This window comes from Lissotriton helveticus, chromosome 6 (assembly GCF_964261635.1).
Source record: "Lissotriton helveticus chromosome 6, aLisHel1.1, whole genome shotgun sequence".
Classification (NCBI taxonomy): domain Eukaryota; kingdom Metazoa; phylum Chordata; class Amphibia; order Caudata; family Salamandridae; genus Lissotriton; species Lissotriton helveticus.
Genome location: NC_136067.1, coordinates 151,243,577 through 151,259,143, shown reverse-complemented (window position 1 = coordinate 151,259,143; position 15,567 = coordinate 151,243,577). Strand labels below are relative to the sequence as shown.

The 15,567-nt window shown below is 48.2% G+C and overlaps 1 protein-coding gene across 2 annotated transcripts in view; it reads right to left on the bottom strand.

The window, feature by feature from the left end:
• Positions 1 to 233: 233 nt before the first annotated feature.
• TOGARAM2 (TOG array regulator of axonemal microtubules 2) overlaps positions 234 to 15,567 on the bottom strand; it is a 315,487-nt gene continuing 300,153 nt past the window's right edge. For both annotated transcript variants that reach the window (XM_078647517.1, XM_078647518.1), the window contains 2 exons: positions 11,627 to 11,713; positions 234 to 1,331 (listed from right to left, as the gene is read on the bottom strand). In XM_078647517.1, coding sequence (XP_078503643.1) covers positions 1,075 to 1,331; positions 11,627 to 11,713 — 344 coding nt within the window. In that variant the 3' untranslated portion in view covers positions 234 to 1,074. The remainder of the gene's footprint in view (positions 1,332 to 11,626; positions 11,714 to 15,567) is intronic.

The following is a 15,567-nucleotide window of genomic DNA, read 5'->3' as shown; positions in this document are numbered from 1 at the left end:
TACCTACATTCCATTTTGCTATTCTCAAATAGCGATTCCTTAAAAATCGCTATTTGGGAATCGCAAAATGGAAATTACCTACATATGCCCCTCAGTGTACTCTGTGATGACAGAGAGAGCTCTCTACAAGAAGAAAGTGGAAAGAAAGCTAGACAATGAAAAAGACACTCAAATTGGTGTGTCATGTTAATGTCACAACACGCACCTAAAAAATCACATGCAACAAGTAAAGCTTACAAAAATATGGGATTTTAATTCTAACTCATAATACAGTATGTACATTTTGAACTAGAGGATTCTTTTCTACAGAGGAAAAAAATGTGTGGAATTTATTAAAAAGTCTTTCCTTGATCATCGATAATGATCTGGGTGGAAAGGCTTTACTTTGTCCACTGATCTAAAAATAGTCTATTTCTGATATTTTCTGAGCTTCTCCCCTTAGTTTTTAATCCTATTCCATGAAGACATATAGCAAAATTGTTTATAGATCCACCAAGAGGTAGTTTTATTCACTTAATGCCCCATGTTCAGTCTGCTCCACACTCCCACCCCTTTCTGTTCGGTCTAACGGGAACCACCTCCTGAAGTGCTCCTCTCCCTTGGCTGGAGAGGTACAGCCCACATCACCGGTTTTTGCACGTGGTGGAGGAGGGACCATATGATGAAACATGCCACATTAGGGTGGGTGAGGGGTCTCATACTTAACAAGCAAATGTGTTCATGGCTCTAGTGACAGAGAGACTACATAGATCCTTGTGGTAAAATTGGCCACACAATTCACAGACCACGAGCATTCATTTTTTTTGTGTGGGGGAGATACATCATTTGCATGTAGGTGGCTGTGGACTGGCATCCACTCATCCTCACTGGCACATAGAGGTGCTTCCCAGTTTTTAACAGTGCTGGTGCTAAACGTTGTCGTACACTAAAACAGTATATCCTATGCATTTTCCTGTGTGCTGCGAGTTTAGGGTTGCAAGTGTGCTTGCCAGACTGTTCATGCACCATTGCCCGTTCACTCCTTTTCCGATATGGTTGTCATCAGAGGGTTCGCTGGAAAAAGACGCAGCTATGTCAGTACAGTTTTCTTCCTGTCAGATCCTGAAGTGCTTTTACCACATGCTGTGGTTGACTTGAGGCGTATTCCTCTAAGCTGTCTCCCATCTGATGCATGAGGGTTTCTGTGAGCTTGGAGACAACAGCCTTGACGTTGCCAGTCTTTCCGGGTAGCACTCCGCTGCCAGTCATGTTGCTTAGGAAGTACCAGAGAACGGGGAGCACGTGCCTTTCGACAGCCTGAGGTTTCCGTGGGTAGACCGCAGAAACAAGAACTGAAAGGAAGGAAGAAGGCACAAAGAGGTCATTGTCAGACTTTATGAAATACACATCTTCATTGAGTTACAGTTCTTTGTCGACTGATCAAACACACTCTGGCTAATCAATGCACTGCTGGTAAATTTACTACCATACAACTAGCCTAAATAAATATGAATGAATGCGCCAACCAGACATTTGTTCTAGATAAATAAAGGTACATACATGTGGAGTTAAGTATTGTAAACCTATACTTCCCTCCATATATTTAGCTGCACAATATTTTGTTTCTTGATGTTTTGCCCACAATATTTTTGTTGGACGATATACCAGTAGTGTGGCCCCTAGGGTTGACCCTTTCCAAAAGAAATCACACTTATGTCATAATAATGGATCCTTGACAATACAGAATATATCTTCCTCAGCATTAGCGTTGTAGAATGGAGGTATTCCAAACAAGATATAATAAAAAAAAGTAAGGTTTATTACGGAGAGCAAAAATTGCTAGTTTTCATATTGTATATGTTATATTTTATTCCTATATTACAAATGTATGAAACAGTTTCATGATACAAAAATCACCAAGAACTGCATTTTATATCAATAGTTGTCATCATTTCTAAATGGCATTCTATAGTGTCACCTTCCTGAGTATAACTGGTTTCACAACTGCATCACTTCAAGTTAGTCTATAACTACAATATTTAGGGCCTGATTAAGAGTTTTCAGCGGTGTGGGGGCGTGCGGTATCCCACCACCGCAAACCAGCACTGCCGAGACTCGTCGCCACCCACCTGCCAGATTACAACTCTAAAGTGGTCTGGCGGAGGGCGGCGTAGCAGTCCCAGGGTGGTGCCTCTTTCAATGGCAGCCTTGCCTTTGAAAAAGACACTGCAATGGGAACGCCTCACAAGGTTGCTGCATGGCATGGACTCGAAAGTCCATGCCGTGCAGGAACTGTTGAGCATGCACACAAGTTATGTCTCCATGTGTGCATTCACTAGCATAGGAGGTTCAGGGGACCCTATAGTGCCCCCTTTGTTTCTTCTCCACCACAGTGTACCTGGAGGAGATACAACCATGGCATCGACATCGCCGGCGTAGAGGAAACTTGTAATATGCTTGGCCGGCCGCAGCTGTCCCGCGAAGCATATTGCGGCCTCTTGACCGCTGTGCCACCTCCGGGGATCGGCGGTTCCCTGGTGGCAGTGTCAGGGCGGTCCAATTGCCCAAATTGTAATGGGGCGGTCAGATCGCTGGTGAGGCGGTGGCTGGACCACCACCACCACGCCCCCACAAGTCTGGCAGTCCACAGACCGCCAGATACTTAATCGCCCCTTTAGTGGCCTCTATTGTAGTCCCTGTATTATTTATCGGCCACTGGATTACAATTGATTTCACAGCCAATCAGTCATTCTATTCATATATAAGACGTTAGGTCACGATTGATGGCATCGCCAAAACGTTTCACAGAATCATACGCTTCTTTGGGGCCATTTGATGGAAAGCATTTTCCTACCCAGAAGCCAATTTAATGAAATTCTAAAATAATATATGAATACATAATATGAATTATAAAACCAGATAAGATTCGAGTAATCTTCAGACTTCTATACTATGAAGTCCAAAACAGCATAATGTTGTCAGCCACCACCTAGTGTACTGGGATGCTTATACAAGTGGGATTTCAGGTATTCTTCAGGTGGAGAAGCACAGGGCCGTGAAAGATTAATAATATCCATATTTATATGATGTTTACCCCAAGATATACTTACAGAAGAAAAAGGAACCTCTTAGAAATATACCTCAGTGCAGAGATGGCTGGGAAACATCCTTTACCACGCAACTTTTACCACGCAGTGCTTTTACAACGCAGGTTTTACAACGAAAACCATTACAACGCATTGCACTGGGGGGCGCTCTAGGATAAGTAATAGTTTAATTTACTATCCAACACCTTCCCTACTATCCACGGGGACTGGAGTTGGAATAGTAAATTAAACTATTCACTACCCAGCACCCCCCAAAGCAATGCGTTGTAATGGCTTGCGTTGTAACGGCATGCGTGGTAAAAGCATGCGTTGTAACAACGTACATCCGAGATGGAATGCTGGGGCATGAAGCCACTATAACATTATCTATGCTTTAACCACAGACTGCAAACTACACTGAAAGTTGTAATAAATCGACAGTCAGGAGTGGCTAGTAAGGAATAATCACGTAGATTTATGTCATACTACTCACTGACACATCCAAAAGAATCAGTGGATAACCAGAAAGCATTCATGACCACATATGGGCCAGGATTTAAGGAACTATGGAGACAGTGACTTGATTTTTTTTTGTGAACACTTTCTCTTATTCTGCTTTTGTGCTTTCCTGTTGGGACTGGACCCTTGTTGCTGCTGGTGCGCTGTTGCCACTCTGAGCGCTGGTACTCCCTGAAGCGCTACTTCTTGCCGGACCCGCTTCGCGGGTCCCGCTTCGTGGCGCTTGCTCTCTGTGGGCGCTGGGGAGAAGGAAACCCCCCCAAGACTGCTGTGGGCGCTCGAAGAGTCAGGGCTGCGAGCGTGTCGGTACTCGGACTCCGTTTCCCAGGAGTCCCTGTTACTGACCTGACCCGAGTCACCTGGGCCGCTCTCCCTGATTGCCACGCCCCCACCAACGCTGCTAAAGCCACGGGACCCCTGACCTGCGTGGGACCTCATTCTGCTTTTGTGCTTTCCTGTTGGGACTGGACCCTTGTTGCTGCTGGTGCGCTGTTGCCACTCTGAGCGCTGGTACTCCCTGAAGCGCTACTTCTTGCCGGACCCACTTTGCGGGTCCCGCTTTGTGGCGCTTGCTCTCTGTGGGCGCTGGGGAGAAGGACACCCCCCCCAAGACTTCTGTGGGCGCTCGAAGAGTCAGGGCTGCGAGCGTGTCGGTACTCGGACTCCGTTTCCCAGGAGTCCCTGTTACTGACCAGACCCGAGTCACCTGGGCCGCTCTACCTGATTGCCACGCCCCCACCAACGCTGCTAAAGCCACGGGATCCCTGACCTGCGTGGGACCTCATTCTGCTTTTGTGCTTTCCTGTTGGGACTGGACCCTTGTTGCTGCTGGTGCGCTGTTGCCAGTCTGAGCGCTGGTACTCCCTGAAGCGCTACTTCTTGCCGGACCCGCTTCGCGGGTCCTGCTTCGTGGCGCTTGCTCTCTGTGGGCGCTGGGGAGAAGGAAACCCCCCCAAGAATGCTGTGGGCGCTCGAAGAGTCAGGGCTGCGAGCGTGTCGGTACTCGGATCCGTTTCCCAGGAGTCCCTGTTACTGACCTGACCCGAGTCACCTGGGCCGCTCTCCCTGATTGCCACGCCCCCACCACCTACTTCCCCTACAAACAGCATACATCATTTCCGCTGCGCGGGACGTGCGCGGGACGAGCCGGGGGCGAAGCCCGGGCCAAGGGCGGGCGTGTTTAAGCCCGTTAAAGACCGGGTAAGACTGGACTGGACCACCCTATTGACATTTGCACACTCGTATTACTCTATTTGTCATATCATCATTGTCAATTTGTAGTCATTCAGTAATCTCCATATTTAGGTCCCACTATATTGAGCATGTCACCTAGAGGGACCAGGAGTAATAAGGCACTACGTGCCGCTCAAACAACGGGCCCAATCGATCAGTTTATTGCTAGAGCAAACGATGCTATTAATCAAGGCGTACTTTTACTGGAACGGAGGGTTTCACAGGAATTGACTGCGGCTAAACGCTCCTCGTTGGGCTTATTAGCCGCAGCCAAAACTCCCTTGCGCCCCTTAGAATCCGGCGCATTATTGGATGAACACGCTGACTCTCACACCGTTCCTGGTACTGTGGACCTGTCAGTATCTTTAGAGCTTTCAGCCTCACAGTCATCACAGTTATCCTTGTCTTTGGTTAGAACCCCAGCTCTTTTTACTAGCCCGAGTAGGGATGACTCCACCACAAATACAAATCGGGGTTTAAGGGAGGGAGCGATACCGAAGAATAAAAGAAAGAAACCTCAACAAAAAGAATCCCGTAAACAGCCTGAAACCATGATACAATCCAATCAACAATCCTTCCCTATCATTCAGTCTCCCAGTCAAGCTCCTCCTCCTCAGCAAGAGCAAAACCCCACACCCGCAGAAATAATTAACCTACCCACCACCACGGCCAACATAAGTGTCAATAGCGAGGTGGGCGGAGGGAGTGAATCCTGCGGCTTAAATAATCAACTATTGACCAGATTAGGGGTAATAATTAAATCTTATGTGCAACCTATTGAACTCACTCTGTTAAAAATCGAAAAGCAGATAGAAGAGCTGACCATAGCCCTAAAAACCAATAAGGGATCTGTTTCCGATCACACTCTGGCCCATAAACCCAAGCCCAAGCCCAAAAACACCAAAGAAGGGGTGATAGCAACAAAATCGGCCACCACAGCAGTGGCTGTACAGCAAAAACCTACACCCTTAGTGGTGAAGAAAGGCCCTGCTTTAACCAAAGCTCCAGTTCCCCCATCCACTAAGGCTCCTATTCAAACAAGGACATCAGGGATCCAAAATTCCACCTATAAGACCACGAGGAAGGGTGGTCATCCTATCCATCTACCTCCAGAAGCCACCCCGTATGTTGTCATTATGACCGGGGTCCCCGAGTTGAATACAAATTCGGAGGAACCTGGCTGGTCCCTAAGAAATAAAGTATTACACTGGCTATCTGCCAATAGGCCTCTTCCCCCCTATTCTGATAACAGAATCACAATGGTCAGCAGGGTCCCCTGGATAGGTAACTTACCAAAATCTATCCAGGGTGACTGTGTCATCGTCAATTTTGAGGATCCCCACACCGTGGAGCATATTTGCTCGTGGGACTCCCAACTTACATCTGACGGGATAGGCACTAAAAGACTCTCGTATTTCTACCCTCCAGCACATCGATATAATACTGGTCCAGAATGGAACTGGACTCAAGTTGGAAACTGGAATAGAAGACGCGACTGGGCTGATTGGCCGGGTCACGGGGGCAGAGACGCTGCTCCAATCTTTGGATGGCGAGGCGTCCCACTGACAAATAGATATGACTGCTTGGAAATGGTGGATTGACCATCACCTGGCAGTATCCAGGAACGTATAGTCCCCCCTTCCCCTGGGTTCTATTCACCGAAACCACTCCATTGTTCTCCGACCTTATTCCCTACGGATGGTACCCTAGTTACAGCGGAAGTACCTATCCCATTATCCACAACAGCACAGACCTATTTTCCAAAGAAAGACGACCCTATTGCAACTGATCCTATCGCCCCATTAATACTTACCTCTCCCTCTCCAGGAATTCCATCCACTGATGTCTCATTGAGCACCAGAAATTCAACTTCTTCTATCCAGATGCTTTCTGTATTATTCTGGAATGTAGCGGGTCTCAGTTCAAAGTTAAATCTTAAATCATGGTCTGATATAGTGAACGTACACCAAATAGTCTGTTTCCAGGAAACCTGGGCCATGGAGCCCATACATATCCCGGGCTATAAAACATTTCATTCCCCAGCTAGCATTACCACTCATGGCAGATCCAAGGGAGGTCTAGTAGTGTATATTTCAAATAATTTATTTTCAACAAAAACAACTGTTCTATATACCACTATGAATTTTCAAATAATAATGGTTGTATTTAGCAATCATACGTTACATTTTCTTATTAATTTTTATAATAATCTTCTCCTTGTTGAATGTGCTAAAACTGTCACCGAAATTTCTTCACTCATAAACGAACAACGAAAAAAGCACTCTCTACTTGTTTGCTATGTGATCTGGAGGGGGGGGTTTTCAATGTTCCTCTGTGTACCAACTATAAGAAAGGCATTTGTGGTCTTTTAGACAAAAACGACTGCCCTCTGACTCATTTTACCCACACGCACTTAGGCAATGCTTTGAATGATAGTCTTTTCTCTTTGGAATTGGAATATGCGAATGATCTTGTGGATCCACCAGTTGATTTTAAACCTACATTCCATGGTAGGGGCTTGTCAAGCACTATTGATTACATCTTATGTTCACAAATATTAAAGGGCAAACTCCAACAGTTTAACACAGGCTCCGATATTTCAAGTGACCATTTTCCAAATAGCATTACCTTGTCAATTGATACTGCTATTTTCCCTCCTACTAGGTCTAGCCTATTAACCCAGCAATCATTGGCCATGGATAAAGTCAATGGCTTTTCCGTGAAATGGTCCAAAGTTGATCCTGTAGTTATCACTAGCAATGTTATATCCAAAGCCCTTCCCTGGATAAATAATTGTCTGGCAGAGAAGTCCTCACCTCAGCTGATTTTATCTAGTTTCTTGGAGATTTTAAAAGTTATGCGGGCTGAATTACTCCGCCACCATAAACCTGGAATCCAGGAATCTCCACGGTGGTTTAACTCAGCCTGTCGTAAAGCGCTATCCGCCTTAAAAAAGGCATTACATAACCCAAATAGAGATACAGTCGAGATAGCCAAGCTCAGAAAGGAATACAAAACGGCACAACAAAACTGCAAAAAGGAAATAAAGAAAAATCTATGGGCCCAATTACACGAGAGCTGCTTAAGCAAAAACAGCTCCCAGTTTTGGCGCGCAGTCAAATCACCCTTTTTGGTCGATCCCAAAACTCCCCAGCACTTAGACGTGGCCGTGACGGCTGACGAGTGGGTGTCCTACTTCTCAAAGATCTTTGTCGGGTTCCCAGTTGATACCACAAAAACGGCTAAGCCGGTAAATAATTCTATCAAGGCACAAGTATATCCCATCGAACTTCATTTCAGCTTAAGCGAGGTCATTCACGCCCTAATGTCCTCCAAAACCGGTAAGGCTCCTGGTCCCGATGGAGTCCCACTCGACATCTTTGTTAATAACATAGAATTATGGTCCCCCATCGTCGCCCAGGTGATGGCGGCAGTCTCTAAAATTGGTCTGATAGACTCCTGGTCCTCCTCCATGCTGCTCCCTATCTTTAAAAAGGGGCAACGTAACAACCCAGGCTGTTACAGGCCCATCTCCCTCCTGGACTCCCTGGGGAAAGTTGCTGGACGATTGATCCTGGAACGTCTCCAGGATTGGGCGTCAGGGAACAACGTCTTGACTGACCTTCAGTATGGATTCCAGGAGGGACTTGGCACTGTCGAACAGGCATTAAATTTAACCCTTATAATAGGCAAGTATGTTGGGGCTAAAGGAGGCAACTTATACTTAGTGTACGTCGACCTAAGCGCGGCATTTGACTGCGTGATACACTCCAGGCTGTGGTCCATTCTTAGCGAGCTGGGGGTTGATCCTCCTCTCATTAAATTCCTTCGTGAGCTTTATTCCGACGCTACAGCGTGTGTGAGATACGGAATTGGCGGTGAATTATCGCCTTCATTCTCAGTTAACAAGGGAGTTAGAGAGGGCTGTGTCCTGGCCCCCTTCTTGTTTAACCTTTATACCAACGGGCTGGAATCTGCCATGTTAGAAGGGAGCCAGGACCTTCCATCTATCAACCATCGCCCCATTCCCGCTTTACTTTATGCGGACGACTCCGTCATTCTAGCAAGGACACTAATCCAGCTGCAAAAACAATTAGACAAATATTGCCAGGTCATGCTCTCTTTGGGGTTAAAAGTAAACAAAAGTAAAACCTTTGTCATGCACATCGGCCCTAAGGCAAAGAACCCTAAACCGGTCTTCATAGAACAAGTTAGACTGGAACGTGCCAGGGAATATCCTTATCTAGGAATTTTAATGGATGATCAGTTATCGTGGAAACAAGCTGTGGTAAGCAAAAAATTGCTCTACCAGAGAGCAACTTCAGCTCTTGTTTCCTTCTCAAGAAAATTGGGTAAACCAGCCCCAAATGAGTTGCTTAAAATATACCACGCTAAATGCCACAGCGTAGCAACCTATGGCGCTGGCGTCTGGGGCTATGTTCCCGCAGATGATTTACAAAAGGTCCAAAACGGGTTTATAAAATACACACTGGCACTTCCCCAAAGTGCTCCAACATACGGTTGCCACATCGAGCTAGGTATCGATTATCTAACTGACAATATCAGATGCCAGCCGATCCTCTTATGGCACCGTATTTGGACCAAACCCCAATGCCATTTAACCCGTTCTCTAATATCTGATTGTTTATCCTTGGCGAGTTGGAAAAAAATACCCTGGTTACTGTACGTTTCCAACTTCCTAAAGGATTTGAACTGCACATCTTACTTCACTGAGCCCTCTTCAACATCAGATATTAGTAGAAGCGCTTTGAAAAATCTCTGTTTAAACCATCTCAGAGATTTACGCCTCGCTCATGAAGTATTAAAGCCAACAAATGTGCAGATCCTAATGGTCCAAACTTCCCCTGGTATCCAGCCTTATTTAACATTCTTCTTATCCAATCACGAAAAATGTGTTCTAACAAGGTTTCGTTTCAATTCTTTTTTCCGCCTTGTTACCTTCCCCAAAGAGCAAAATTGGTCTCATGACCTGACTAAATGTCCATGCGATGGTGTATCTTCTCAATCGACCATCCATTTAACTTTGTTCTGTCACTATTATGAGCAACCTCGCAAGCGCTGGATTGTTCCACTTCTTCGATTAATGGGGTTGAGAACCTGTCGGCCAGCTTTTCTGGCACTTCAGTCGCTAGATTCACAACATGTAGTTAAATGTACAGCTTCTTTCCTAAAATCATGTCTGAAAATACGCTGTAAAATTGGGTTACTGTCTCCTTGAATCTAAGTTCATTTGAATCAACTTGTATTTTGGTTTTATCAAATGTTTCTAAACAGCATTTAGTTTTTATCTGTATTATAATACTGTGTTTTTTTTTTAATTCATTGGAATTTTATGATGTACTTTTTATGATTTACTAAATGTCAATCGAATAAAAGTTTTTGAACTGAACTGAACTAAAGTATTTTATCAATCACCCGAACCAATAAAGCATTATCCTAACTTTTTGTCAATAACTCTGTGTGTACCAGGTTGCCATGCAGTCAGATCTGTCAACTCCCACAGTGTGTCACACAATAACAGCCCTTTTCACACTTTACCCCGTGAAGAGCTAATATTGCACTGTGAGCACTAGGTGTGCTGGAAACAGGGAACCTCTACTCAGAGTGGGTTTCCAGCTCAATCGGGGAGGCTCTGCACTTTCAAATCCATTACACATTTCTAAACCACCCCAGGGCATTAATAAAAAATGTGTGCTTTTGGTCAGCCAAGGAGTTACCATCCACTCTCCAGTCTTAGCCCCTCCACTATTGCTTCCTGGCTGTCCAAGCTGTGGTGGCCTGAAAGCCCCACCCCATTCCCTGCCTCATCCACTTGACTGCCCCACCTCCTCTCTCACACTGTGAAAAAATGTTTTAAATTGGCAGGTCTTCACAGTCCACACACCTCGGTAATCCTGCCTCAGACGCACTTCGGGGCATATTCACAAGGAAAGTGGCAAAGCGTGTCGTTAAGACTAGAAGGTTAACGACACGCTCTGTCCCTTTAGAAATGCAGGGCTGCACCATATGTACAAGAACATGGTGCAGCCCTGAGTTTCCTCTTGCACTGGCGTTACATTTAGCTGCCTAGCGCCAACACATGGACCGTTGCACTATATTGCAAGGGTGCCTGTTTTGGGGGGAATGATTGTTTATGTGCAGGAAGGTGTTCCTGCACATACACAATCTGAAATGGTGATTTGAAACTTCTGTGCGTGCTGCTTAATGCAGCACACATACAAGTTGCAAAACGTAATTTGTTGTAATGATTGTTTCTGTGCAGGAAGGGACACCTTCCTGCACTTTAACAATCAAAGGTGTTTTGCTGTTTACATGTGTGCTGCACAATGCAGAACACATGGAAACAGCGAACACAAGGTGAAATTAAACATTTTTCCTCGTTTTACAAGGGTAAGACCAGGCTTTCCCTGGTCTTAATTTTGGTGCTGGCCCATATTTACACCGCCCTTGTAAATATGGGGCAGCATCAACATCAATGGGTGTTGCGGTGGAACGCCCACAGTAACACCCATTGTCTTCCCCTTTCACGCTAAGTATAATGTGAAAGGGTGCCTTATTTACAAGGATGCGTTAAGTGGCTTAACACTGACTTGTAAATAAGGCGAAGCCGTATCGCCACCACAATGTCTTTAAAATTGACGTTGGGGTGGTGATAGGGGCTTAGAAATATGTCCCTTCATGTGCCATGTATTTTAGTGTACATTTGTAACTATTCCTGCAAATTGATTTCCAAAAAGACAAGCCACATTTGTAAGGGAAGAGGAAAAAGACATATTCAGCTGAATCACCTGACAGACGCTCTGTGATGTCATTCATAGCGCGACCACTGAGGAGAGGCACTCTGCTCGCAAATGGCTGCAGCAACCACAGGTTATCTGAAACAGAAACCATACGAAAAATCAGGTGCCATACTTGCACAACCACATCTCAGATTAACTAGCCAAACTGTGATTGTGCTTTTCCTGTGACCACCAATGCACTCGCATTTATAGACTTGAGTCTTGGAATATGAACTAGATTAAAGTATCCTAAACTCAGTAACCCGCTCAGTCTGTCCAGAACAATTAATGACCTTTCTGAAGGCTGCTATGGCGTTCTATGCTCACGATCGCACCTGCCAGTCAAGGGAATTTGACGTAAGTCGGAAAATGTTGTGAAATGTCCTTGCACAAAAACTCCAGTGAATTAGGACTTTGCAGATGAAAGGGGAAGTCAGTCCGGCTTTTAGAGCAAGGCAGGAGAAAGCGCTACCTCCTACTCTCTGCTTTTCATATGCAGGCAACGTGGGTAAGCAGGAGGATGGCTTAGCGGAGGCTTCTAGTATGGTTGTGGAAATTGATGCTGCTCTCGAGGTAGGAGGCCCCAAGGCTATACAAGGCTTTGTTTGTATATGAGCAATCATAGACATGGTGATCTGCTGACCGCAGCAGCCCACCATCCCTGTGTTTTTTGCAATTACCAATAGGTCGTAAACTGCGACCTAACTGAATAATATTCATGAGGTAGATCTATTCACAACCCACTAGGAATTGAAAAAAGTACGAGTAAAATACACTTTAGTACATTAGTGTTTGTAATTACCAAATAGCGAATCGCAAAACATTCACTATTTGGTAATCGCAAACACTAATGTTAGTACACGTGGCCATATATTCTCTGCTGCCTCACAATTAAATAAAGGATTTCATTTGTTTTCAACTGCGGAAGTGACAATTGGTACTTTACCTCTGACCACTATTTTACTCAAGGAATATCAAACCTCATGTCTATTACTATTATTGAGAATTGCTTCCTCTACCTTACTTAAATATATTTCATAATTGTCGGAATATGGGTATTGCCCTCATAGGGTAAGCAATCAATACTGCCAGCAAGCCAATACTAGTCAGCGTAACTTCAGAACTATTATCCCCCTTCCTTGATAACCATGACTGATTGGGAGCCCAGTGTAGGGCGGCTCCTTGTATGCTGGCTTCTAGGTGACACTGAATGAGAATGGAAAACGGTATCAAAATCGACAGGTATGCGTGGCTTAGCGGGCGCTGATGGCGGACGTGGCTCTCTAGAGCTCCCGCTAGCCCGGCGATTATCCTTCCTTTTATCCTGCCCTCGGACCCTGCATTCTTTGCCACAAGTGCAGTGACAGTGGCGGATAGCGCTGGGAGCCATCCGATCCTGAGAGCGGCGCTCCCGGGACACCCGGAGTGTCGGAATCGGCCGGGGCGGGGAGCGGCCTGGACCCGGGTGCTGGCGCCGGGGCCTCGAGTTTGGCGTCCCCGGGCCGGTGGGCCCGAGCGTGGACCGCAGAGCCTCCCTGTCTGCCTGATCCCTGGGCTGCCTAGTGTTACCGAGGCACTGGGGTGATCCCTGGGTGCCCCTGCAGTGGTGGTGGCTGGGACTGGTGCCCCGGGGAGCCGCGGAGAACGTGCAGCGGCCTACCTCGCCTGGCTGAAGCAGGGGCCTCGAGTTTGGAGGCGTCCCGCCTGGATCCACCGGCCGGCCGGCGGCGACCCTTGCTGCAGTGTCCATCGAGCAGTGGCCTGGGGGCCGGAGTGCCGGCCGGGAGAGGAGGAGCGGAGGGGCCCCCTGCAGTGTGCGGACCTGCCGGCATAGCTGGGGGCTGCGGTGAGGCGGCCCTGCGGGAGGGCCTCGTGAAGCCTGGAGTAGCCGGATCCCCCCTGTGACCACCGGGGTCAGTGTGGTGGCGGTGCAGGCCTTGGACGCGAGGAGGGCGGAGCAGGGGCCTCGGGTTTGGCGGCCTCTGCCCAGAGTCACCGACGCTGATCCTTGGACCGGAGGTGCTGGAGCATAGGAGCCCCCGAAAGCTCTGACCGAGGGCCTGAGTGGTGGACAGTCCCGAGGGGTGACCCTCTTGCAGGTGCGTGTTGCCCGGCCGTCTCTGCTGCCGCCATGACCAGAGGTGGAGGTGGCGCGGCCGCCGCCAAAACGGGACCTATCGACAAATTCACTGGCCCTGGAGGGGGTGCCGGAGGAGGCCAGAATACTGGACCGGACAATGCAGCGCTGCTGACGGCCATCACGCAGTCCCGCGACATGTTGGACGCTAAGATTGGCGCGGTGGGTGCCGATGTGATGCTGTTGCGTCAGGACCTTCGCAATGCGGTCGCCCGCATCACCGAAACGGAGACCAGGGTCACGGCGGTGGAGGGAGACGTGGGCGCTCTCAAGAAGAGGGTTGCTGACCTGGAACAGTCTCAGCGCGGCCTAGCGCTTCGTGTGGAGGACGCTGAAGGAAGGGCGCGACGGAACAACCTGCGCTTTATTGGCTTTCCGGAGGACTGTGAGAAGGGGCATATGGACACTTTCCTATCCCAGTGGCTGGAGAGCTGGCTGCCCCCGGACGCCCTGTCGCGCTGCTTCGTGGTGGAGCGTGCACACCGCGCCTTAACGCAGAAGCCGCCGACTGGGGAGCGGCCTCGCCCGATCATCGCCCGGATCCTCAATTTCCATGATAGAGACGTCATTCTCCGCGAGGCACGGCTTAAAGACACTCTGCTCTACGATAATCATAAGATCATGATATTCCCGGACTATACCAGACTGGTCCAGCAGCAGAGACATTCCTTCCTGGAGGCCAAGGCCAAGCTGCGCGGCTTAAAAATTCAGTACTCGCTGCTTTACCTGGCCCGCCTCCGGGTGATCTTCAACTCTAAGACCCATTTCTTCGATACTCCGGAGGCCGTCTTCAGGTGGACCGACGAGGCGGTCGGACTACGGCCGCACGCCCAGCCGGGGTTGAACTCCGGCTCCTCACGCAGCTCATCTCAGGATCGGGGGGACCAGCCGGGCAAAGGAAAACGACATCGCAAGTCCCGCTCGCGCCGACGGTCCCTGTCCCGGGACCCCCTGCTGGGGGACACGCAACATGCTACGGACACTTCTGACAAGGACGTCTGATCGTCGTTGGCTGGCCACCTACTGACTGCCTTCATCAGTGATCTTACACCGTGGCGGCTGAACTTTGCTCGGTGGGACGGACATTGGCTGGTGCAGTATTACCCTGTTATTTGGCGGCAATGTGGGACCCTTGCGGCCTTCTGTTTCTTGGAACCGCACTGCCTTTAGCCTGGCTGTGTGTTTGATGGGGTTCGGGGCACGCTATGTGGGCTACCTCCTCCTATTGGGACTGGGGGGTGGCTTTCGGGAGTGTGTCTAGTTGGTTGGGGGGGCTAGTTGGGATCCATTGGCATGCTTGACTTTCGGCACTATGTTTTGGGCCTGGAGTACCGTATGCCGCGACAGATGCTTCATTGTTTTTTGAGGTATAGGGGTGGGGGAGGGGGGAGGGGGGAGCTGGGGTGTGGAGTTTGGGGTTGTGTTATGTGGGGTGCACGTGTTCTTTGTGATATTTGCAATTGGGGTGTGGGAGGTCTGGGTCGGGTGCTGGAGAGCGCGGGGTTTCCCTGTCCATGACAATGGCTGATGTTCCCAGTCTAGCGTCTCCTGGCGCTTCCATGCGCATTCTGAGCTGGAATGTTCGGGGGCTCCTGGACAAGATTAAGCAGGGGGCTGTGCTTCGCTGGGCCAAAAGGGACCTTGCGGATGTGCTCCTCCTTCAGGAAACTCACATGCTGGGCACTAAGGCACTGAGTCTGCAGCGGTTTGGCTTCCACCAGGTGTTCCATGCTGGATTTACTAGGGGTTCGAGGGGAGTGGCCATTCTTGTCCACAGACGGCTAGCCTACACTCATGAGCGTCAGTGGCTAGA